Source organism: Peromyscus eremicus, chromosome 7 (assembly GCF_949786415.1).
Source record: "Peromyscus eremicus chromosome 7, PerEre_H2_v1, whole genome shotgun sequence".
Taxonomy (NCBI): domain Eukaryota; kingdom Metazoa; phylum Chordata; class Mammalia; order Rodentia; family Cricetidae; genus Peromyscus; species Peromyscus eremicus.
In genome coordinates this window covers 22,630,282-22,653,346 of record NC_081422.1, presented here as the reverse complement: position 1 = coordinate 22,653,346, position 23,065 = coordinate 22,630,282, and the positions used below count along the sequence as shown (strand labels likewise).

Sequence of the window (23,065 nt, the reverse complement as noted above, 5' to 3'; positions counted from 1 at the left end):
CTGGGTCAGGGTTATATTAAGCTGGGAAGGGCAAAGGGTGAGTGGCTGGAACTTCTCCTAGGGGTCTACTGACATCCTCCTCCCTTGCTACCCCTGCAATAGTCTCCCGTGGATAATTACAACTGCTCTGATGTCAAGACAGCAGAGGCCATGCCTGCAGGACAGACTTCCACAACTCCTCTTCCATGGTAGGCCAATGATCTGGTCATCTGTTTAGGAAACAGATGGGAAAGACCCAGAGAACTGACACATGCAAACCGGTACCTTCAAAGGGGGTAATGCAGGGCATACAGGTGACAGTGACAGCATCAGAAAGCAGTGAGGATTATCCTGCAATTGCCCTGGCTGCCTATGAGGACTTGGGCCTGGACAGCAGCCTTAGGGCTGGAGCCTGGCTGTAGGGACAACAGGGGGCAGTGGGCACGAAAGGGGAAACTCCCAAGTTTGTGATTTAGCCGGTGCACTTGGCTGGCTTTGGGGATCTCGACTTCATCCGGACATCTAACCACCTAGTTGAACGTATGACCACAAATTTTAAGAAAACAAAATCTGTATGAACAAAGAGATCGGCTGTTTATAACCACCTGGAGATGGGACTGGTTAAGTCCAGGAAGACTTGGCAGAATGAAGGTGACTGATGAAGAGAACAGATGCGCTAGCACCAGGAGAGACCAACTATTAGCGTTTTATCTTGCTGCTGTTTTGTTTTTGGGACACACCCTTTGTAGCCCATACCAACTTGAACTCATTTGTGCAGCCCAGGATGGTCTTGAACTCATGGCAATCCTCCAGCCTCGGTCTCCCGCACGCTAGAACAATTTAGTTCTCTTTTTAACAGTCACTCGTCTGGACTGAGATCCCACCGTACGTCTGGCTGGCCACCACCCGGGAGGGATTGTCACAATCCTGGGGCTCGCGGTCGCTGCAGAGTCCCGGTCTCCCCTTACCCCACCCCCACCCGGGCCAGGCCGCGGGCTGCGACACCTCAGGCCGTGCAAAGCACCCCAAGCCCTGAATCCAGAGCTGGCGGCTGCAAGTCTGAGCTCACCGAGGCTGAGATCCGGCGGACACCAAGGCTGCAGATCTCTCCCAAGATCCCGTAGCGCCATCATGACCGTGGAAGTACCGGCTTGCCTCTGCTCCCGCGCGCGCCCCGAGACGTTTCTGCGGACCAGTCACAGCCGTCGGGATTTACAGTCGACCAATCACCGCGCTGGGCCGAGTTCGTAACCTAAGCCAATGATCTGCTTCGTCCATTGCGTGCGCAGAAGTGGGTGGGGCGAAGGCTGGAGGCTAAACAAGGGTGCAGGAGATTTTCCTCTAGCATGCCAGTTAAAGTGGGGGGTCAGGACCACACTAGCGTTCTTGTTACCGGGCTTGTCTTTCTTACACGACAGGAAACCCAGAGGCCAGTGGAGATAGGACACTTCCTGTACCAGCAGTCACCTTGGCCCCTGCCGAGTGACACTTGGCGTGCGTGTCAAAGGTACCTCACCCGTCGGACAGCACGCAAGCGTTGTTCATATTCGAACCTGAAAAGTATCCCGGCGTTTGTCGGGCTAAGCAATAAGGGAAATGCAACCAGAAGTATTACAAGGGCGCACCTGCCGTGCTAGGACTTTATGGAACATCTGGGCCCGTGTGCTGCTGGAAAGAAGCCAGGGCCGCCATGTTAATTAAGGGAGAGGCCAGCCGCCCTTTGGCACCGCACATGCGCAGATGAGCGCACCTCCTGGCGGCCTGGAGGTGGGGGAGCGAGAGGGGGGGGTGAGAAGAAGACGTGCGCCTGCGCGTGGCATCTCCTTCGCATCCGGGCCGGAGTTCTCCTGCCCCCTCCCCCGCCCGGCGCCGCCGTAGCACTTCGGTGCGTTGCACCGCGGGAACCTAGGCAGTTCGGTTCGCGGCTAGGCGCTGGACCCCACCCGGTGGGCGACGGGAAGCGTGCTTGCGCCTGTGCGCCTGGGCCCTCGCCGCTGCCCCGCCGGGATCTGGGGAGGTACGGTGCCTGGCCTCTCGGTGCATCGCTGCTCCGGGCGCCGCAGCCCGCAGCCGTCTGCCTTGCTCGGCCCTGCCCCTCCCCAGGGGCGCAGGCCGTCGGTGATCGCCCACCGCCCAGCTCAGCGGAGCAGGGCTGCGGTGCGGCGTCCAGCGCGTTCCCGCAGCCGGCCCTCCGGCCTGCCTTCCCCGCAGGCAGCCCGCACCTTGGAGGGAGGGAGCAGTCTGTGCCGACACCGGCGCGGCCAGGCGGGGAGATGAGCTTCTTCGGCTTCGGGCAGAGCGTGGAGGTGGAAATCTTGTTGAATGATGCGGAGAGTAGGAAGCGAGCGGAGCACAAGACGGAGGACGGGAAGAAGGAGAAATATTTCCTCTTCTACGACGGGGAAACGGTCTCGGGGAAGGTGAGCTTATCTCTGAAGAACCCCAACAAGCGACTAGAGCACCAGGGCATCAAGATCGAGTTCATTGGGCAGATCGGTGAGTCGATTCCCTGGGATCTTCCCAAGCCCCCGACGTCAGCCCGCCCCTGGAGTCAAGTGTGGGACGGGCGGGGAGCAGAGATTTTCAGGGCCCAGCTCCTGCGAGGCCTGTGACAGGCTCTTGTCAACTGCAGTCTGAAGCCTGGGGTTCACCCACGAGTCCCGCCCGTGGGCGACTCCCCCATGCATTCATTACCTTCTTCCAAGCCAAAAGTGACAGCGTGCTGCTGGGGAGGTGGGGTCAGCCTAGGAACGGTAGTGAGCCCCCTACTGTACGGTTGGCTGCTCATCTGGTACCTGGGTACCCCCATTGTCTCTGCAGTATGCCCCCAGCTTTGCTTCTTGCACCAGGGATTTCATAGTGAGGTGCTTAGGCAATATCCTGCAGGTGGGTCTGACAGCTGCAGCTGTCAGATCCAATCCAAAGTTAAGTGGCGACCCCACCCATCCACAAACACACATATATATGTCACATATTTACACATGTATACATGTATATTTGTACATATATGTATATCTATATAGATATATAGATATGGTGTGGTAGACAGGGATTATAAAGGTTCTGTTTATCTCACCTCCACTCTGAACTACCTTTGATGTGCATGCTTTGAATATCTTCAGCCTGTCTCCTTCTGAGCTGCCTATATTTCTCAGACTTCTTTATTAGAATGCTGGTTTTTAGTTGTCTGATTTTTCTCTTTAAAGTGAAAGAAGTGATACTGCAAAACTTACAATTAAATGATCAAAATTTTGCAGTACTCAATAATCATCTTCAAAATATGGTTGCTAATTTTACTAGAACTAGACAAGGGAAAGTAGTAAAACAAAAATATTTGGGGAGTCAGCTGAGTGTGGTGGCACACGTCTTTAATCCCAGCACTTGGGAGGCAGAGGTCTCTGTGAGTTGAAGCCCAGCCTGGCCTACAGAGTGAGTTCCAGGCCAGCTGCTGTAACATAGTGAGTGAAACCCTGTGTCAAAACAAAACCCCACAAAGATTTGGGAAGCTGCCCATCATCATGACTGGGTTGTCACCAGTTCTAAGTATTTGGAGTCTTTTGTGTTATCAAACTGCTTCTAAAATAAAATTTTTGTGTCATGAGGTCATGGGTAGGTTATGTCTTGTGGATGGTGAACACTTGTCAGAAAATCCCTGCCCTGTACTCCATACTGCACATATGGACACTGATTTTAGAGACTTCACTGGGAATGCTTGTTAAATTCACATGTTAAGAGTTTAGCATAGCATCTGTTCTCTCCCTTTTACAGAGGCAGGGAGCACTGATAGGGAAAAGGAGTCCTGATGGCCAGATTTTGCAACCCACTGTTTGTCCTTAAGCATCTGGTATTTAAAATGGGAAATCCAGCTGAAGACTGGCTGATCATAAAGGACCTGTTGGGTTGTTTTTAAAACTAGGATGTGAAAGATTTGTTGCTGTGCCAGAAAAGGGCAAGTGTGAATTTCACACTGGTTGCTCTCCTGCTTCTGGCTTGGACAGCAGGACAGGTGCACTGTTGATTGATATCTGGCGGCTGATCATTGTTGTTGCAGACTTTTCGCTGTATCCTCAGCCTTTCCTGTGCTAGAAACCAGTGACATTCCCTACTTTTTACACATAATGCCATGAGATATTGCCCTTGGAGGATAAAATCACTCCTAGTAAAGAATCCCAGGTCTGATTATATAAATCCAAAGCATTTTATGTTAAGCATAACATATGAAATAGTCAATACTTGCCAACTGAGAATTGGGATTTTAAGTAGGAGTTTAAAGTTGCTACATTAGTTCTTTAGCTCTGTAATACCAGTATAAACAGGTAAGTTTTAGTCTTTGTCTATACCATCATGCCCTGATTATGAATAACTCAAAACGTCCCCTGCTTCAGACAGTATGAAATGAGCCATTCTAGAAGGAATGCATGGTGTCAAGATTTCAGTCTCTTTTATCTGAATGCAAAGGAGCAAAGAGACTGTTCTAATTGCCCCCCTCCCGCCCGCACCAGTCTCTTGCCTAACTCCTTCATTTCCAAGATTGTAACCTTACTGAATTCTCTTAAAGCCTTTTATTGCTTCCTGGGATCATTTTCCCCGGGCCCTTGGCACTCTGACCTGATCAGGCCTCAGCTTTGTCAGCTGTAAATCTAGAATACTAAAATCACCTGGTTATTAGGATGAGCTACTGGGGGACTGTGTCTCATGTCTCAGAGAGTTCATTTATAAAGATAAGAGCAGTCAGTGTAGTGACACTTGCGTATCACAAACTGAATTACAGCCACCGGCTCAGTCTCCCCTAGACTTCTTATACTCTTCCCAGTGAGGTTGCCATATGGACTTTCACAAAGTTTATGTTTCAGCTCTTTGCCTTAAAGCTTTTGTGTGTGCCACATGGACTTTCAGACAGCTAGCGGTGGGTGTGGTGCCTAAAGTATATAGTTCGTGTTCATTCCCATTCATTATCCATGGTGACATGAGAGAATGGGAATAGATTAAAACAGAATTATAAGCGGTATATTCATTGTTTGAATTGAGGTATATTTCTTGATCAGGGAGAGGACATCAAAAAAACCTTTCTAACCAGACATGATGGCCTATACTTATAATCCCAGGACTGCAGAGACTAAGCCAGGAAGATCTCTCTCGAGTTCAAAGCCAGTCTGGTTTATATAGCAAGACCCTGTCTAAAAACAAAGCAATAAAGAAAAAGCCTTTCTAGATATGTTTGGTATAAAAGTTTATCTTCCCACTCCCCGACCCCCGCCCTCTGTTCCTAAAATTGATTGATGTTAAAGGTGCACCAGCTATTCAGAGGGGCAAAGTACTTTCCTTAAGTTTCCTATTTCTTTATTATCTTTGTGACTTCTCCAAAGAATCAAGGCATGGCATATTGTGTCATACACCTAAGACAGTTATTCTGAAGTGACTTCAGGGCAGCAGAGCGAGGCGAGTGGGTAGCTCTGTTGAAGTTGTGGTTCTGTGGTTTTTCTCCTTGGTTGCATTCTTTGACTATGTATCAAGTAGGTGGAACTTCTGTCAGGTTATAAGGTCAGGCTATCTGGGTAACTGTAGCTATAAGCAGAGAGAGCGACTTGGCATCTCTGAGTTTCCTCCTCCTTCCTGAAGAAGCAGATTGCTTGCTTGTTTGCTTGTTTGTTGGGCTCTTGGAGGAGTTGGAGTTGGAGTCCCGTGTGTCACTCTATAATGGGCTCAGGCAGTCTCTTCTATACCCTTCTCATTAGCTTCTGCAAGGATGAACTCCCTAAAAGACAATTCTCATATTGCTGATCCCTTTAAAGTTTGTTGTTGTTGTTGTTGTTGTTGTTGTTGTTACCAGCTCCTTAGAGGGAGTCTATTTTTCATGGAGTTTGTCTCAGCCTGCCTTTCCAGATCCATCTCTCTTTAACTTCATCCTCACTGATGATAGCTCCTTCAGATAGCCTCTTCTAGTCAGGCATGGTGCTGAACCTGTCAGCCTGGCACTTGGAAGACCGAAACAAGAAGATCATGAGTTCGAGTCCAGCCTGGGCTACATAGTGAGACATTACCTTAAAAAAATAAAGTAAATGGGGACTGAGAGATGGCTCAGCGGTTAAGAGCACTGGCTGCTCTTCCAGAGGTCCTGAGTTCAATTCCCAGCACCCACATGTCAGCTCACAACCATCTTCCCCTTATATCTTAACATTTTTTTTTTCTGAAAAATATGACCTACCCAATTTGTTCTTTTTCTTCAAAGGCCTACCTAGTCACTTCCTCTACTATAAGCTCCAGAGATACCTCTTTTCAAGCAGGTTGTGACTTCGTTATTGTTCGGTTTATTTTGTTTTTTTAGTTGTCTATCTTCTAACCCCAAACACCAGAGACCGCCTTCAGTCCATCACTAGCCCAGTGGTTAATCTCTAGTCTCAATGGCTAGCATATAAAGTGCTCAGTAAATGTCTGTTAACTGGATAATACTGGTTCAGATCTAAGATTTTACAGAAACCATTTTCTGGAATTTTTTTCTCATCTTTTTTTTAAATTTTATTTGCATTTATTTATTTTGCCTGCATGTATGTCTGTGTGAGGGTGTCAGATCTTGGAGTTACAGACAGTTGTTAGCTGCCATGTGGGTGCTGAGAATTGAACCCAGGTCCTCCAGAATAGCAGTCGGTGCTCTTAACCACTGAGCTATGTCTCCAGCCCCTTTTCTCATCTTCTGTAGAAGCCAGGAACAAACTTAGGGCCACAGCTATGCCAGGCAAGTAGTCTGCAACTCTGAGCTACATCCCTGGCCCCTGGAATTACTCTAATGGGAGAAAGAAACAGTCTAGATCAAGCAGCTGGGTCTCCTGCACATGCTTGTGTAGGAGACATTCATGAGCTAGCTAGGTGTTCCTCAGTCAAGGCCACAGAGAACTTAGGTGGCATATGACTGTCATGCACCTAATGGAACAGCATCTTCCTGAGGGATCTAGGATGTGAAAACAATAAATCTGATGCCAGCTCACTTGTTTTTGCATTTTTTTCCATCATATTCCTATGTCAAGTTGAAATGACCTCTCCCTGTTTGAGAAAAGAGGAGTTTGCCAGACCTGTGGCTCACTGGGCCCTACAGCAGCTGCTCTGGTGTTACAGTTTGAATGTTGTTCCGAGAGAGTAGTAAGTTCCTCGTTCTCCATTTAGAGCCATATGTTTGTGTCATCCTTCCTAAGTTCTTCAGCTGCTTTGTTACCCTCCCTGTACCTAGTGCACGTCTTCTTATGGCATAGTCTCTGTTGGAACAATTCCAATAAATGTGTCATGAGGGAAGTCTTCCAGGTTAGACTGGTGGGATTAGCACGATGCAGTAATATACAAAGAGCACCCAGGGAACTACTGCATAGTTATAGAAAAGACCGTTTTCCTGCTGCAGTCCTCTGGGAAACACTGTTAGAGAATGTAAGCCAGACTTGGGAATCTTGCAGGCTAATGGGGTTAAATGAACCAAATATAATTAGAAGGTCAAACTTGCAGAGATGGGCAGACACAAATATTCTTATACCCCAGAGCCAAATACATACTTTTCACAAAGTTTTTAATGAGCTCATCAGTACCAATAAGCCTGTACTTTTAAAAACTCCAGAGACTTTTTTTTTTTCCTTAAACTCATTTACTTTTGAAATACCAAGTGTAAAAGCACATAGAGGTTAACCGGATTGATTCCAGCAGACTTACTACGTTCTCAGCGGGGCTTAGATTTGCACAGAGCAGAGCTGAGTGTGGACAACCCAGAGGTGTGCCAGGATCAGGAGCTGTAGCCAGCAAGGATCTTCATCACGTAGTCAGCAAATAGGCTAGGGAAGTTGGATGAGAAGGAGGCTCTTGCTTTATACCTCTCCCAAGTCCAACATGAAGCCTAGACTGTGTGTGGTGCTCATCCAGCAGCAGGTCCCAGGGTGTCCCAGAGGCTCAGCCTGTGATGTAAAGCTGGCTCAATTTCCTTCTATTAGTGGCAACCTCCCTTCTTGGCCGTTGGTGGCAGGTATTACCACGAAAACATCCTGAGTGCAAAAATTATTTCCTCCTTTTGAGTGAAGAAGGAAACTAATGACAGACGTTACTTGGAAAAAAAGGAGTGGGGTGAGGGGTTCAGTTTCTACTTCGGCCTGAAGCGCTTCCGTGTTTGGGATGGAGGAGAGGCTGCTATTCTGGGCTCTGGAGGGTCTAGGCCTCTTGCTAGAACACTTGGATTTTCTGCCTCAGTATATTCAAGATGAAACCAACCTTCCCGGCAAATAACAGTGTAAAACAACTATTTCTGCCCCTTTGGCCACAGTGTTTGCAGAAGCGTTCCAAGTTCTTATAACATTATAAATCAGAAAGGCCATTCCAAGCTAGATGTGATAGCTGGCATGCAACTTAACCCTAGCACTAGGGAGGATGGATGAATCAGGAGAATGACCATGAATTTAAGGCCAGCCTGGAATATGTATGTAGCAAGACCCATCTCAAGAAAGTAAAGCAATGAAAGGCCGTTCTAGCCCTCCGTGGACCACACTGTTCTCCCGTGGCATTTCGTGTAGGCACTGATACTGATGTGTCCGTGGGAAGAAAAGTGCTGGGGAGAAAGCGATGCTGTACAGAAAAGGACTTCTACCCAAGTCCCCTGCTGGGCCAGGCAGTGTACTTCTGAGCCGTTGCTAGGATCCTCAAATCCTGGCAGCCTGAGCACACTCGGAACCCTCTCTGTTTTGTTTATTCCTCATGTTGCCTTTGGGCTGTATGATCATCGAGTTTGTGGGTTTTTCCATTCTCTCTTTCCATTTCCCTCTTGATGCTACAATTTTCCATTGAAAGTTCACGGGTACTGGGGCCTTGTGCTTCTTACTTGAATTCACTGGCACTGGGGGGGCTTGGGAGCTGAGGTAGAGCATTCCTGAGTTAGGGATTCAGTTCTCACATGAGCCAGCGCCAGCTACCAGGTTAGGTCACAAGACTGAGTGGAAGAGTTCCTGTTGCTGAGGAGGGTCAGCTCTGCCCTGCCCTGTCCATCTCTGCATGTTCTTACTCCACTCGGGGCATAGTTAGTTACTGAGTTGATAACTTGCTCTCACATAATTTGGAACTACCATCTCCCTTTGGTGGATTTGTAGATTATCACTCACTACCCACCATGCCACCCACTGCTGAGATCACTTAGTATTTGAAAGAGGAAGTAGATTATATGTAATAAAAGGCTGATGGCTGGGTATGGTAGCACATGCCTTTAATACCTAGTACTCAAAGCAGAGGCAAGTGGATCTCTGTGAGGTCAAGGCCAGCCTGGTCTACATAGCAAGTTCCAGGACAGCTAGGGCTGCAGAGATACACTGTCTCAAAAACCAAACCAAAACAAAAAATTTGATCAAAGTATAATGAGGTAGGAAATAAGCCACATATATTAGCCACAGGATACACTGTAAATTTGTATGGAAATAGCATTACTAGAATGGAATTATCTATACTATTACCACTTTCATGAACTGGATAATTGTGTTTTGAGTTTTGTTTGCTTGTTTGCTTAGTTTGGGTTTGTTTATTTTTTTCTTTTCCTTTTTTTTTTTTTCTGCTCAAACCCAGGGCCACCTCATGCATGCCAGACAAGTACTCAACCACTCTTAATACCTCCAGCTCAAGTTGGGTGTATCTTACAACAGCCCACTCTACTTCCAAATGCCCCCAAGCTAAGGAAAAGCTCCCCATGGGATGAGCATGTCAGGGGGAAGCCTGTGGAGAGTTGAGGGGAATTTGCACTCAGGTTAAGATTAACAGCTGAGATTGTTTCTCTTTGTCTGGAGATGGTCTTTCCCCCAGGACAGGGCTGAAGACTGCATTGGCATTGGAGAGGCAGGATATCTGGTTTCTTGGGCCCAGTAAGGTTTTTGATCTCAATTGAGGCTTCAGATCTTACGCTGTTGGAGCTGGACCCACAGCAAGTATACTGCTCTGAGCAGTCCCGTCACTCCCAAGGGAGACATGATGCTCTGGAGATGCTGAGAACCAGGACCAGGCTGAAGGGGCAGTGGACTTGTCTCTCAAGCAGCCGTTCCATTGTCCCAGTTCATCTTTCTCCTGTGGGTTACAGCACACTGCTTGAATTCAAGAATATTTGAGGGATGAGGCCTGACCTGTCATGTGGCCCTGCATCATTACAGGTAGAATTCAGTGCTTACAACTAGAAGCCAGGAGGCTGGAGCTATGGGCCTCATCTTTAAAGATCCTTCAGTCCAAAGGAGAAAAGAAGGACCATGTATATCTCAAAACTTAATTCTTAAATTGAAGAATACAAAAAGTCATAAAATAATTTGGGTCATGATAACATTAGCTTGTCATGAAGAAATACCAACTGGGTATGTGCTCACATCTATAGTCCCAGGATTTGGGAGGGTAAGAGAGAAGGTTTGCTTTGAGTTTGAGCTAGCCTATGCTACATAGTGAATTCTAGACCAGGCTGAACTATGGAATGATAAGGCCTGACTTATCCATCTTGCAGGATTACTGAAGGAAGTTATAATAAAGTAACCATGCATTTCCTGCAAAAGTCAGGAATGTTAGAAAGGTGCTTTTTTTTTTTTTTTAATAAGTGATTCTCTTGATACGTGCTGAAGCTGCTCACCGAATCTGTGCTAACCATCTCAGAATCTTACCTTTTCTGGTGCACAGTCAGTAGATTGGTAACAGGAACAGTGGCCTGGAGCATCACATTGGCTTTTATGTACTTATTTAGGTTTCTTTATTTTATGTGTGTGAGTGTTTTGTCTTCATGTATGTGTGTGCACCACTTGCATGCCTGGTGCCCATGGAGGCCAGAAGAGGGCACTGGATCCCCTGGAACTAGAATTACAGATGGTTGTGAGCCACCATGTGGTTGCTGAGAATTGAACCCAACTCCTCTGCAAGAGCAAGAAGTGCTCTCAACCTCTCAGTTATCTCTCCATCATACTTTTGTTTTTTTGTATCATGGATTCTCACTATGTGAAGCAGAAGAGTCAGCTGGGCATGGTGGTGCACACCTATTTTCCTAGCTATTTGAGACTGTGCTAGGAGAATTGCTTGTGCCTAAGAACTAGTGGCCAAGCTAGGTAACATAGTAAGACCCTGTCTCAAACAAGCAAACAAAAAAGGAAGTGTCTTTGGAGAGGCATGTGCTTGGGGAAATCTTTGGAGGGGCTGGGGTCAGGGAAAGAGAAGAAACCCGAAAACAAGGCCACAGGTCTGGTTCGGGCAGTTCCTCCTGAAGAGAACGGCGCCTCCAGCCGGCGGTGACCTCACTAGGTTCACTGTAGTCCAGGCCAGCTAGAGGAGTCTCTGCTCTCTCCCCAGAACTCTACTATGACCGTGGGAACCACCATGAGTTTGTGTCTCTGGTGAAGGACTTGGCTCGGCCAGGAGAGATCACCCAATCCCAGGCCTTCGACTTTGAGTTCACGCACGTGGAAAAGCCGTATGAATCCTACACGGGACAGAACGTAAAGCTACGGTAGGTGGTCTCCGATGTTTCTCTGTTGTAGTCCCGAACCTGACCCACGAGGGCAGGGCCTGGAGCTTCGTGCCTCTTAATGGTCTCTGTGTGGCCACTAAGAAGGAAGAGGAGTGCAAGGAGCGGGGTGCCAGTCAGTTACCATTGACTCCCTGGGAAAGCCTTCTGACTGTACTTCCCATGGCCATCTGTGACCCTGAGTACAGTTACACAGTTACAGGTTTACCACCACCGCACAGTCCCTCCAGGCCAATGGCCTCATAGAGTGCAGGAACATGAGGAGGAAGCAAAGGGATTTTAAACAAGGGATTTAATTGCCCTTGTTTCTGAGGTAATTCATTTCTTTGTAAGCTTATATAATTTAAATAATAGCCATTTTTAACAACCATTTCTTAAAAGTCTTGAAAATTCGGTTATTGGCTTTCATACCTGAGGTGGCTCCAGGCAGGCAGGCACCTTAGCTTGGCTTCCAGAGGTGCTGACCTTTTTGTCATTTAGCTCTGACACACAACATCACGTCATTTTGGACTCTGTAACTTAAAGCTTTGTCTATTGAAAATAGATAATAGTTTAGGATTCTAACTCTAGATCTGTCTTCTCCATCTTTCAGAAGAGATAAGAAAACAATGTAACAGTATAACACTATGGTTGATATATTGTGCACTCTAATAGACTAGACATAGAGGCCAGACAGTGGTGGCATACACCTTTAATCCCAGCACTTGAGATCTCATGTCTTTGCTTGGGAAGGACATACGCCTTTAATCCCAGGAAGTGATGGCAGGAAGCAGAAAATATATAAGGCGTGAGGACCAGGAACTAGAGGCTTTTTAGAGCAATTCAACTGAGACCTTCAGGGATGAGGACTCAGAGGCTTTCAGTCTGAGGATTCATGGAAACAGGATCGGCTGAGGAGTTGTTGAGGTGAGGGTGGCTGTGGCTTGTTCTGCTTCTCTGATCTTTCAGCATTCACCCCAATATCTGATTCTGGGTTTGTTTTTTTATTAATAAGACCATCTAGCAATTCATGTTATATAACACAGTCTTTAAAAGTTGGACACAGGGCCAAGCATTTGGTTTAGTGGTACAGCATTGCCTAGCACATACAAGGGTCTGGGACCCACCCCAGGGGTCATAAACAAAAACATTAATGGGCACAGAAGCACCTGAGGTTGTTTTTACTACTACAATCTGGGAAACTCTGAGGAAGGAGACTGGTGCCTGGGTCTCTGAGGTTAAAAAAAAACCCACAGCAGCTCTAGATTCTTAGATTATATGGCATCGCTGGGATAAAGCAGAGTGTCCTTTCACTTCAGTCACATGATCCCATCTGACAGGATCTGCTTGTTTTCTTCACCTACAGGCCTGGCCTTAGGACGGTGAGGGTTACAGTGAGACCAACGTCTCCGTCTTCCTTCTGGTTTCCCTCCCTCCATCAGAACTCCCTCTGTTCATAGACTCTGGAACTATTTGCACCCGGATCCCTGCTAAAGACAGGGACTCATCCTATCACTCCAGAGAAAGCACCAGTGAGGATTATCTAGCAATCACTGAGCTTGGCTATGGGAATTGTTAAAAAAGAATTCTTGACACAAGGTCTTGTTTTGTAGCCGAAGCTGACCTCCAACTCTCGATCCCTCTGCCTCAACCTCTTCAGTGCTGGGATTACAGGTGTGTGCCACCATGCTTGGTAATTCCCACCCCTAACCCAGTGGATTTGCCTCAGTGTTTTTATGTCAGGAAGAAAGGTATTGAAAACAGTAGGGTGGCTCCTCAAAAATAAACAGAGGGCTGAAAGCATAGCTCTGTATAAAGCAGCAGCATGTGCATGTAGTTAAAGTATATACAAAGTACTGGGCTCAGTCCCCAGCAACACACATACATAACTAAACAGAATCACTGTGTGGTTCAGCGATTCCACTTCAGTTGTAGATCCAAAATAATTGGACAGAGTCTGGAACAAATCATCTGACACCTGTGACTGCAGCAGTATTATTCACATGATTAAAAAGTGAAAGCAGGCAGTCATGGTGGCACGTGCCTTTACTCCTAGCAGGAGGAAAACTGAGGCAGGGGATCTCTGTGAGTCCCAGGCCCTCCAGGACTAATAGTGAGACACTATCTAAAAATCAAACAAACAAACAAAAACAAAACAAAACAAAAAACCCAAAAAACAAAAACCTACAATCAGTCAGGCATGGTGGTGTATGCATTTGTAAAACAGAGGCAGATGGATCTCTGTGTTTGAGGCCAGCCTGGTCTACTTAGCAAGTTACAGGTCACCCAGAGCTACATAGTGAAACCCTGTGTCAAAAAACGCAACAGCACCAAAACTATGTGCAGTAGCAGTGAGTACTCGAGTATCAGGAATTTTCAGTCCTCTCTCCTTCCCTCCCCAGTTGGGAGGGGGAAAAAAAGGGGCTTTTCTTTTTTGGGGTGGGGAAGGTGGCTGGTGAAGGGCAAGGACATGCTTAGGCCCTAAATAAAAACAGCGCAAAACAGAAAAGAATTAGAAGTCTCGACTTGAAAATCTTTAATAGAATAAAAACCAGTCTTCTACAGATAGTGGAATGGATTTGAGACCTGAGCAGTTAGAAAAGGGTTAGGGACAAAGGTCTTGTGTTGTGGCAGGAGTTACTGAGGTTAATAAAGAGGACTGCCTAGAAGTGGTCAGTGCCACACACAGCTGGTAGCCTACGTGTGTGGTTGATGTGGCTAGCATGTCTGTTAACTTTCCGGTAATGCTTAACGGGCACTTGGGTTATCAAAGAATTACTCAGAAGAAATTATAACTAAGGGGACTCTTCTCTCGTGGGTGTTAGTGTAGTTTTACGTCCAGGGGACTGGGATGTTGGAGAAGGCAGCGCTGAGTGGCTGTTACACTGTTAGGGTCCTCTTCTGTATCTTCTTTCAAACCTATGCCCTCCCACGCAGCTGCCTCCTCCAGTTAGACCACAGATTTCTTTGCTACTCTGTTGTATTACATGAAGGTTTGTTTGTGGAGTCCTTTTGTTCTCAGAAACCGGGATTGTAGTTTCTGATTACCCGTTGCCTGTCTTGATTTTTCTGTCTGTCTGTTCCTCTTCCTCCACATTGTGAGCTTCCCTTGAGACTATGTTGTGCTTATCCTGTGCCTAGCACAGGGTTAGCTGAGAAAGACAGATGAAAGAATACTTGGCTTGATTAATCCATTTCCTATTCCTCACTTTTATTGGTTAGATACTGTTTAGTAGACAGGCATGTAAATATAAGTGTATAGGCCAGATGTCTGTGCTCAAATAGCCAGGAGTTAGGTAAAGAAACAAACTGTCCCCACAGATGGTAGATAGTGGTAGGGAACATGAAAGGCCTTTAGAACATGCTGTTGGGAGTAGAAGGCAGAGAAATCACTTTTGCTAAGATAAAGTTCTTAGTTCATAGTCATGAGCTCCCAAAAGTATTTTATTTAAAGGAAGGCTCTGCTCTGCCTAAAATTGTAATTGCAGAAGTCTGTGTATAGGTGACTATGTATACTTTTCTTTAAGAAAAGGGCCCATAAATTTATATCAAAGGGATATAAACCCCCGAAGGGTTCAACACTACTATAAGGTTCTCCCAGGTAGGCTGCTGCTTCGGTGTCTGATCTCTGCAGCATCTAGAGACTGGAAGTACTCACTCAGGATGGCTCCGTCTCTCACAGCTATTTTCTTCGAGCCACCATCAGCCGCCGCCTCAACGATGTTGTCAAGGAGATGGACATTGTAGTTCACACACTTAGCACGTACCCCGAGCTGAACTCATCCATCAAGATGGAAGTCGGGATCGAGGACTGCCTGCACATCGAATTTGAGTATAACAAATCCAAGTGAGTATCCTGAGCCCCAAGCTCCTGTGGTAATTACTTCTGGAGGTTAAGAGAGCTCACGAGTTGAGTGTACACTGACAAAGCCTCATGACTCTACAGCTTCGTGGTGACATGCGTCAAGGGGAGATGACAAAAATAATACAGTCAATATATGTGTGAGGCTGGTTATAGAGAGATGGGCCAGGACACAGAAACTTTATTGTTCAGTATATTCAATTATTTACCATCACATTTAAACATTAAGGTGCCTTTCAAAGTCAAGCTTAACTAGCTTCTAGGTTGTTTGTTTTGGATACTAGGTAAAGCTACTTCCTTCCATGTGTGAGAATAATCGTAGAACACAATGACACTATCATTTGTTTCCTCCCTGCCTTAGAAATCAAAGCGAGGAAACTGTGTACCGGCAATGGGCTGCTTCCTCCCTGAACCAAAATGAGCTACAATGATGCTTTTTTTTTGTTTGACACAGAGTTTCTCTGTCCTGGAACTCATTCTGTAGACCAGGCTGACCTCAAACTCACCGAGATCCGCCTGCCTCTGCCTCCTGAGTGCTGGGATTAAAGGTGTGTGCCACCACCAGGTACCCGATGCATTTTTCTGAAGGTCTTGAAATAACTTTACCTGGCTGGTTGGGAAGCTATGTTTTAAACTGTGTTTGCTATTAGAGCATCAAAATGTTTAATTGCTTATAAACCACAGAATTTTCTGGCAGTCTTGTATCTTTCTTTTAAATATAATCTTTTTCTGAAAGTATCTGGAGACCAATCCAAAAGTGAAAGGATCATCTCCTTTCAGTCCTTATTACCGTCCTTACTGTAGTGGCCTTCCCCCAGGCCCACTGCCAACCAGAGCCTAGGAATTAAGGAGACACAATCTGCCTGCTAAGGGCTTGGGAACAGAGGGGAGACAACTCAACTGTATAGACCAGGCTGCACACTTGTGATCCTGCTTCTACCGCAAAAGTGCTGGGATCACAGGCATGTGTCACCGTGTCTGATGGGAATGGTTTTTAAACCAGCAACATACTTGCCTCCAAGAACAGTTATGAAATAAAGTTATTTGTTCCTCTGCTCCCTGGCTTGGAACCTAGTGATGCCCCCATAAAATGACCATTGTGACCTAGAGCTAGTCCTGCGTGGTCTGGGCCACCTGTTGGATAGGTGTTAGGAAGGAGCTTCTCCTCTCCTCCTTCCCCCCTCAGTTTCCTTACTCAGCATGGTCCTGCCCACTAATCCTCCCGACCTCAGATGAAGGCAGCCACTAGGGGGCGTGCTACCACAGAGCCTGAAGCAGCTGCTCGTCAGCAGCTCTTGGAATAAAAAGTGTTGTAGAGAAAGTTACGTGCAGGCAGGAATAGATACTCCTAGTCTTCTCCTCTCCTTGTACAACAGGTTGAGCCATATGGGACCATGAAACATGTTTCTTCTGTATAAGGTTTCATTATAGTAAATGAATGCTTCATGTATAGTATAGAAAACCTTAGCATCCATGCATGGTCTGTCTGTATCCCTGAGAAGTGCTGCAGGTGGCCTCCGGCTGTGTCTGCAGGTGTGGAGGTTACCACTCAATGTCTGCAGCTTTCCCAGTAGACTGTAAACAACAGGCCCGTCTGAACCTTCTCCCATCCAGTTGAATGACCTAGTCTCTTCCAGTTTCTTTTTTCCCACCTGCCATGTAAGGAGGCCCAATCCTGACATCTCTGCTAGGGGCCACATGCCATGAGTCTGAGCTTCAGGTTTGAAGAGTGTGCTGTCTTTCTGGAGTACCTGATATAGGGCGGTGTTTACACAGGCTACCAGCACCGTTGGCTGGCCCACAGAGAAAGATGTAAAGGGAAAAGGAGAAAGTATTATATGCCAGATGGTGGTAGCACACGCCTTTAATCCCAGCACTCAGGAGGCAGAGGCAGGTAGATCTCTGTGAGTTCAAGGCCAGCCTGATCTACAGAGTAAGTTCTAGAACAGCCATGGCTACACAGAGAAACCCTGTCTTGAAGAAAAAAAAAAAAAAAAAAAGGCAGTGCTCTGTAGCGTGGCAGTGTGGCTGAATTCCTAGTAGCTCCTGAAGCATAAGCCATGCAAGTGGAGCCCAGAGAGCAGGCAGCCGTGCAGAGGGAGGCTCACTTGTTTTGTGGTCTTCAGCTCCAGCCTGGAGCAAACCGAACTATTCACTGGGAACTGTGAAGGCCCAATTCCCTAAAGGCACTGTATGGAGAACCAAGTGGAAGGGGGAGACTTCATTCTTGTGTTTGTGAGGCTGGCCTAATATGTCAGGAAAACACATACATTAAAAAATACTGAAGGTATATCCTATAGAGATGGAGCAAATAAATATTAGTTGTTAAAATAACATGTATCATCCTTTGAGCAGGATTTGGAAGAGGGGACGTCACACAGAGCCCAGTAAAGGACGTATCAGGACACTGTTCCAGGAGCGAGGCTGAGCGTACACTTCCGTCTCTCCTCTCACTGACAGTGTGCCCCCCTGCTGGAACACGGACGGACTAGCTGCTACACCACCATCTTAATTCCTCTACTTTCTCTTCTTCAGATACCACTTGAAAGATGTCATTGTAGGGAAGATATACTTCCTGCTGGTGAGAATCAAAATCAAGCACATGGAGATAGACATCATCAAACGGGAAACGACAGGCACCGGTCCCAATGTATACCACGAGAACGACACAATAGCCAAGTATGAGATCATGGATGGGGCACCAGTTCGAGGTGAGCCTTCTGGCCCAGGGCCACTGCCACTGTTCCCTTCCGGACCATGTTCAGAATTCGGGAAGGGTTCCAATGATTATACTGTTGAAGTAAAATATCTTTCTTTCTTTTTGAGACAAGGTCTCCCTATGTAGCCCAGGCTGGTCTGGAACTCATGGGAGTTCCCAGCACCAAAGTGGGAAGGGGAGGGAAAAGCTTGACCTTGTTTATATATTGATTTCTACCATTTCAACTGGCCTGCTTGCACATGTGTGTTGTCCCACACCTTGGTAGGTGGAGGCAGGAGGATCAGGAATTCATAGAGTTTAAGGCCTACTTAGGCTATATGAGATCCTGTCCAAAAAAAAAACAAGTTTGAAAACTGCTTTAAGATACAGTTTGAGCCGGGCAGTGGTGGCGCACGCCTTTAATCCCAGCACTCGGGAGGCAGAGCCAGGTGGATCTCTGTGAGTTCGAGGCCAGCCTGGGCTACCAAGTGAGTCCCAGGAAAGGCGCAAAGCTACACAGAGAAACCCTGTCTCGAAAAACCAAGAAAAAAAAGATACAGTTTGAATATTTAATTCCTTTTTCTTCTTGACATCCTGGCATGTTTTCTGCTCAGAGAAGGGTGTGGCGGGGGGGACACAGAGAGAGATCCATGCACTCTAGTCATTTTCATTGCTCAGTTCTAGCTACAGGAAAATGTTTCACTCTAGGAATTCATTTGTCTATCATGAAAGTGCACTACCAGATTGCTGGCCCACACCACAAGGGCTTCAGACAGCCCCAGGACCCAATGGATGGGGTCCTCCACAGGGCCCCTAGGATGCGTGGGCTTGCAAGCCCTTTGCTGTTTGGGAATCTGGATGTGGATGATTACAGGGAAAAGGCAATCCTTTGCATTCCTTACTGGCTCTGTAGCAATTGAGGACGGAGGGCTCATCTCACTTTGAAGTGGGTGGTCGTACATTCCCTGTGGGTATTCTGTGTGGAAGGAAAATGTCCCCCTGGGCAGTGCATAGCACTGGAGACCCCACAGATTCTTAGGCAGTCACTGTATCAGACCCTTGAGAGTATGGGAACCCAGCTCTCTTAACTCTGATGTTCCATTTTTTGACTAGTTGAGCCAACTGTCATTTCCCCTGTTCTAATGAGATGGGGCACAGAGAACAGCAGATAATTAAAGGTTCATTTATATTTAGCTTAAGGTTGGCCTTTCTCAGTAAAATTACTGCCCTCATTTTGTTCTTCTTAGTAGAGTGCCATAGGACCTAAACTGTTCTCTGATTTTCCATATGAGAGCTACAGATGTATTTAGAAGTCAGATCTGGCTACTAGAGAGAGACCTAGGTCCAAAATGAGTTGCCTGTTTTCTAGGCCACCCCACTGCAGATTACTAGAGTGGAGATGTACTCTGAGCGTACACTATTTCCGTGGGAGGGAAAACTTGGAGAGAGTGCTCAGTGGATATGAGCATGTACTGCTGTTGCAGAGACCTGAGTGTGGCACTCACATCCAGCAGCTCAGTCTCTTGTAACTCCAGCTTTCTTCTGGCAACCTCCATACCTACATGCACATATACATACTCATATACAGATGCAAACATACACATTAAAAAAAATAAATCTTTAAAAGAAATTTTTTAAAAGAAAAAGAAAACCCAGTGACTTAACAGACTTAATGGCTCACACCTCTAATTCCAGCACTTGGGAGGAGGCAGAGGCAGGAGGATTGTTGTGAGTTCAAAGCCAGCCAGAACTACATAGAGACCATGTTTCAGATAAATGTGAAAAAAAAAAAAAACAAACAAACAACCCAGCAATAAGGCACAATGCGCATGGCAAGTGGTTCCTAATAGGTCCCCGTGCAGTTCAGTCACTGTTCCTCACGGCTTTCTGCAACACTGGAGCGGACCTGGAAAACCACACACTTATGTCAGGAAACTGCTGGGAACAGTGTGTGACATCTCACAAGGCAGAACCTTTGCTCAGTGTTCCTTTCCTTGCTCAGTGGAGTCTGGCCCGCCGAGGCCAGGATGGGCACTGGTGTACAACCGTGCCTTCTGTGTCCCTCACCCTCATTTTTGACCTCACCCCTTACAGGTGAGTCCATCCCCATCAGGCTCTTCCTGGCAGGATATGAGCTCACGCCCACCATGCGGGACATAAACAAGAAGTTCTCTGTGCGCTATTACCTCAACTTGGTGCTGATTGATGAAGAGGAACGGCGTTACTTCAAGCAGCAGGTGGGTGCCTCCTCCAGGACCCTGGGTCCCTGTGGGCACAGAGCAGAAAGGCCACCATTCCCACAGAGGGCCATCTTAACACTTAGAGCAAAATGCTGAAAGAAAACAGTCAAGCCTCCATCACTTGTTACTGTACAAGAGGAAGAAACATGGAGTTGCCTAGAGCCCTATAGCAGGAGTGCGAATTCCCAATTGATACTGGGGTCTCCTTTCTCAGGCCTAAAGTCCTGCTTTTGTGGCTCACACCAGAACACCAGTCTTAGGAGCCAAGGAGGTTATTCCCGGAGACTCCCTGGGACCAAGGTGGGAACCCCTGAGAAAAGCATCCCTTGAGCCTCTCTCAAATACCATGTTGCCCCTTCTTCCAACTCTGTAGGAAGTGGTGTTGTGGCGGAAGGGTGACATCGTACGGAAGAGCATGTCTCACCAGGCAGCCATTGCCTCACAGCGCTTCGAGGGCACAACCTCCCTGGGTGAGGTGCGGACCCCCGGCCAACTGTCTGACAACAACAGCAGGCAGTAGGCCCCAGGGGCCAAGAAGTTGCTGGGCTTCCACTGCGGCACCCCCGTCTACCAAACACCAGCGACTGGGGGAGGGGGAGAACGGTGTGAGGCTCCACCGACCGTTACTCGCAACCTTGAAAACAAATCATGTTTTTTACTTAAATTCTTTTCTCTGAAGAACCTAAGGGGCTTGGGTTGGGCAGCAGTCTCTCTGGGAGTCTGCAGCCTAGGTAGGGATAGGGAGAGGAAACATTCTGGAAGCTAGTCTCTCCCTTGGGAATGAGAGCTGTCTGTCAAGGCTGTCACAAGCCTTAAAGCAGAGTTGAGAGCACACATCCTTGGCTCCAGGTTCTCTGGGCTTCCTGATACAGAGTTGAGCGTGTCCCTGGCATTCACCTGCAGGGCTCTGGGTAGTCATGTCTTACACTCCCTTCGACTGTTCCTGAGGTAGTGACAGAAGTTGTTGGGCCTGTCTCATCCAAGTTGGAAGAAGACTCAAGATTGGGAAGCTACCTCTCTGGGCGTCTGGGACGTGGTGCTCTGAAGTTTCCAGTCACCTCTGGTCTTTCTCCATCTTCTCTAGCTTGTCAGGAACCATACAGGAGCAGAGCCTAAGGAAGGTTCTGGGGCTGACTGTCCTCTCCCTTGTGAGAAATACGGGCACAGAGGAGCCCCGAGACTGGTGTCACACACGGATGGCCAGGAGGCTGAGCTAGGTCTTCTGGGACAAACATCAGGCAAGGCAGCTGTCTGCCTTCACCACCTGACTCCACTTGGCACCCCAAAGGCCGGGTTGTTGTAGGCAATTACGTTAAGTTACCCAACAAGCCCTAAGCAGAGGGTCCGATTCCTTTAGTATAGAACTTAGAAGAGGCTGAGGTCCATTTGCCTCCCTGAACGGGATCTGTTGATATACTCCTTGTCCTCCACTTGACTTCTGGAATTGGGCTTGGTTTCAGGCACTTAAAAGTTTTGTTCTTGCTCCCACCCCCAAAGCCTTTCATCCCACTGTCTACACATTAAGGGAGGAAGGGCCTCTGCAGAAGACTTTGTTACCATAACTTCAGAAAAATTCTGCTTGCCAAGTTATGTCTTTATCTTCACCAATTCACTGACTCGAGTTTAGGACCACTGTTTTTTGTGTTTTTTTTTTTTAATTTAAAAACAAAATAGGAAAACTCTGGTGGATGTTGTCACACTAGAGAAGAGGCAGATCTTCTCCTGCTGTGCTCGGGCCTGCAAGTAGTAAGGGGTTGACTGTCTTCTCTGCCTTGTCTGGGAATGACCGGGAATTATCTCCCTTTGGCTGCCCTCCCCTCTACAGAAAGAGCAAGTGGAACTCATGCTCAACAAGTACAGTATTCGCTGGTCTGTGTTCTTGGTAATCTGCCAAGTAAAGGGTTTGTTTCTGTGTCATTTCAGGTAGTGTAGAAAATGGGGTCTCGTTCTCAGAAATCAGTGCAATCTTGGGCTTGACAGGGCAGGGCTGATGGATTAGAGTTCAGATGAAAGACACTTGGGGTGACTAGGGGTAGCAGAGCTAAGTAAATTTTTCCCCATGTCAGACCCCAAGTTTAGGTATGACATACAGTCCCCATGGGAACAGGTTCACCCATCCAGCTGACCTTGGGTATCAAGGCTGGGCCCTAGCCGATGAGGGAGGGAGGTTCTGTGCTCTTGCCTTTATCAGGGTATGAGACTAGACTCTGCTGTGCCTCCTTTTAATAGCTAATTAAAAGCATCTGTCCATTTCTCTGCCTCTCAGCTGACAACACAAATCCATTGTCCAACTTGCTAACATCTTAAGCCTTTCTTCTGGGAGAACTAGGAGGTAGAGTATGCTTTGTTTCTCTCAGGAGCTGTGCACAAGCCAGGTCTTGTTTGCTGTGACTACCCCCATTTTCTTTTCTCTGCCACCTGTGAAAGTGTGGGGAGGCTCCTACCCCGTCCTGTAAGGTTCCCAAACCTGGAGTGCATAGGTACTAAACCAAGCAGTGCAACTTGTAATTAAGAAGCTGCAGTGTTTACATGTTTCTTAATGTGTTGTCTTTTCAATGGCTGTATTTTAAAAGAACATTTGTTTTAATGATGTCTCTAATTAAAGGAAGCCCTGTGGCTTTGGAGGCATTGTGCCCATGGTCCACCAGATTCTGTGGTCTTTTCCTTCTTAACACGGTCTCCTATCTGACACACCGGGAACGAAAGTTCTTTTTCAGTGGATGGTAAACAGTAATAAACACTGTATTAACCACCCACTTCAGGCAAGCATGGCTCAGTGAGTTCAGGTTTTATCTTTATCTGGCAACTTACCCCCC

The 23,065-nt window shown here is 47.0% G+C and overlaps 2 protein-coding genes across 2 annotated transcripts in view; one reads left to right on the top strand and one right to left on the bottom strand.

Moving 5' to 3' along the window:
• The window catches only part of Ncapd3 (non-SMC condensin II complex subunit D3), a 75,447-nt gene extending 74,033 nt beyond the window's left edge, over positions 1-1,414 (bottom strand). The window contains exon 1 of the mRNA XM_059267544.1: positions 1,049-1,414. Coding sequence (XP_059123527.1) covers positions 1,049-1,112 — 64 coding nt within the window. The 5' untranslated portion in view covers positions 1,113-1,414. The remainder of the gene's footprint in view (positions 1-1,048) is intronic.
• A 436-nt stretch (positions 1,415-1,850) lies between these two features.
• On the top strand, positions 1,851-22,898 carry Vps26b (VPS26 retromer complex component B). Its single transcript, XM_059267540.1, has 6 exons — positions 1,851-2,475; positions 11,296-11,452; positions 15,132-15,296; positions 17,847-18,022; positions 20,104-20,246; positions 20,623-22,898. Exons 1-6 carry the CDS (start codon positions 2,253-2,255, stop codon positions 20,767-20,769), a joined length of 1,011 nt encoding a protein of 336 aa, XP_059123523.1. The 5' UTR covers positions 1,851-2,252; the 3' UTR covers positions 20,770-22,898.
• The last annotated feature ends 167 nt before the right edge of the window (positions 22,899-23,065 follow it).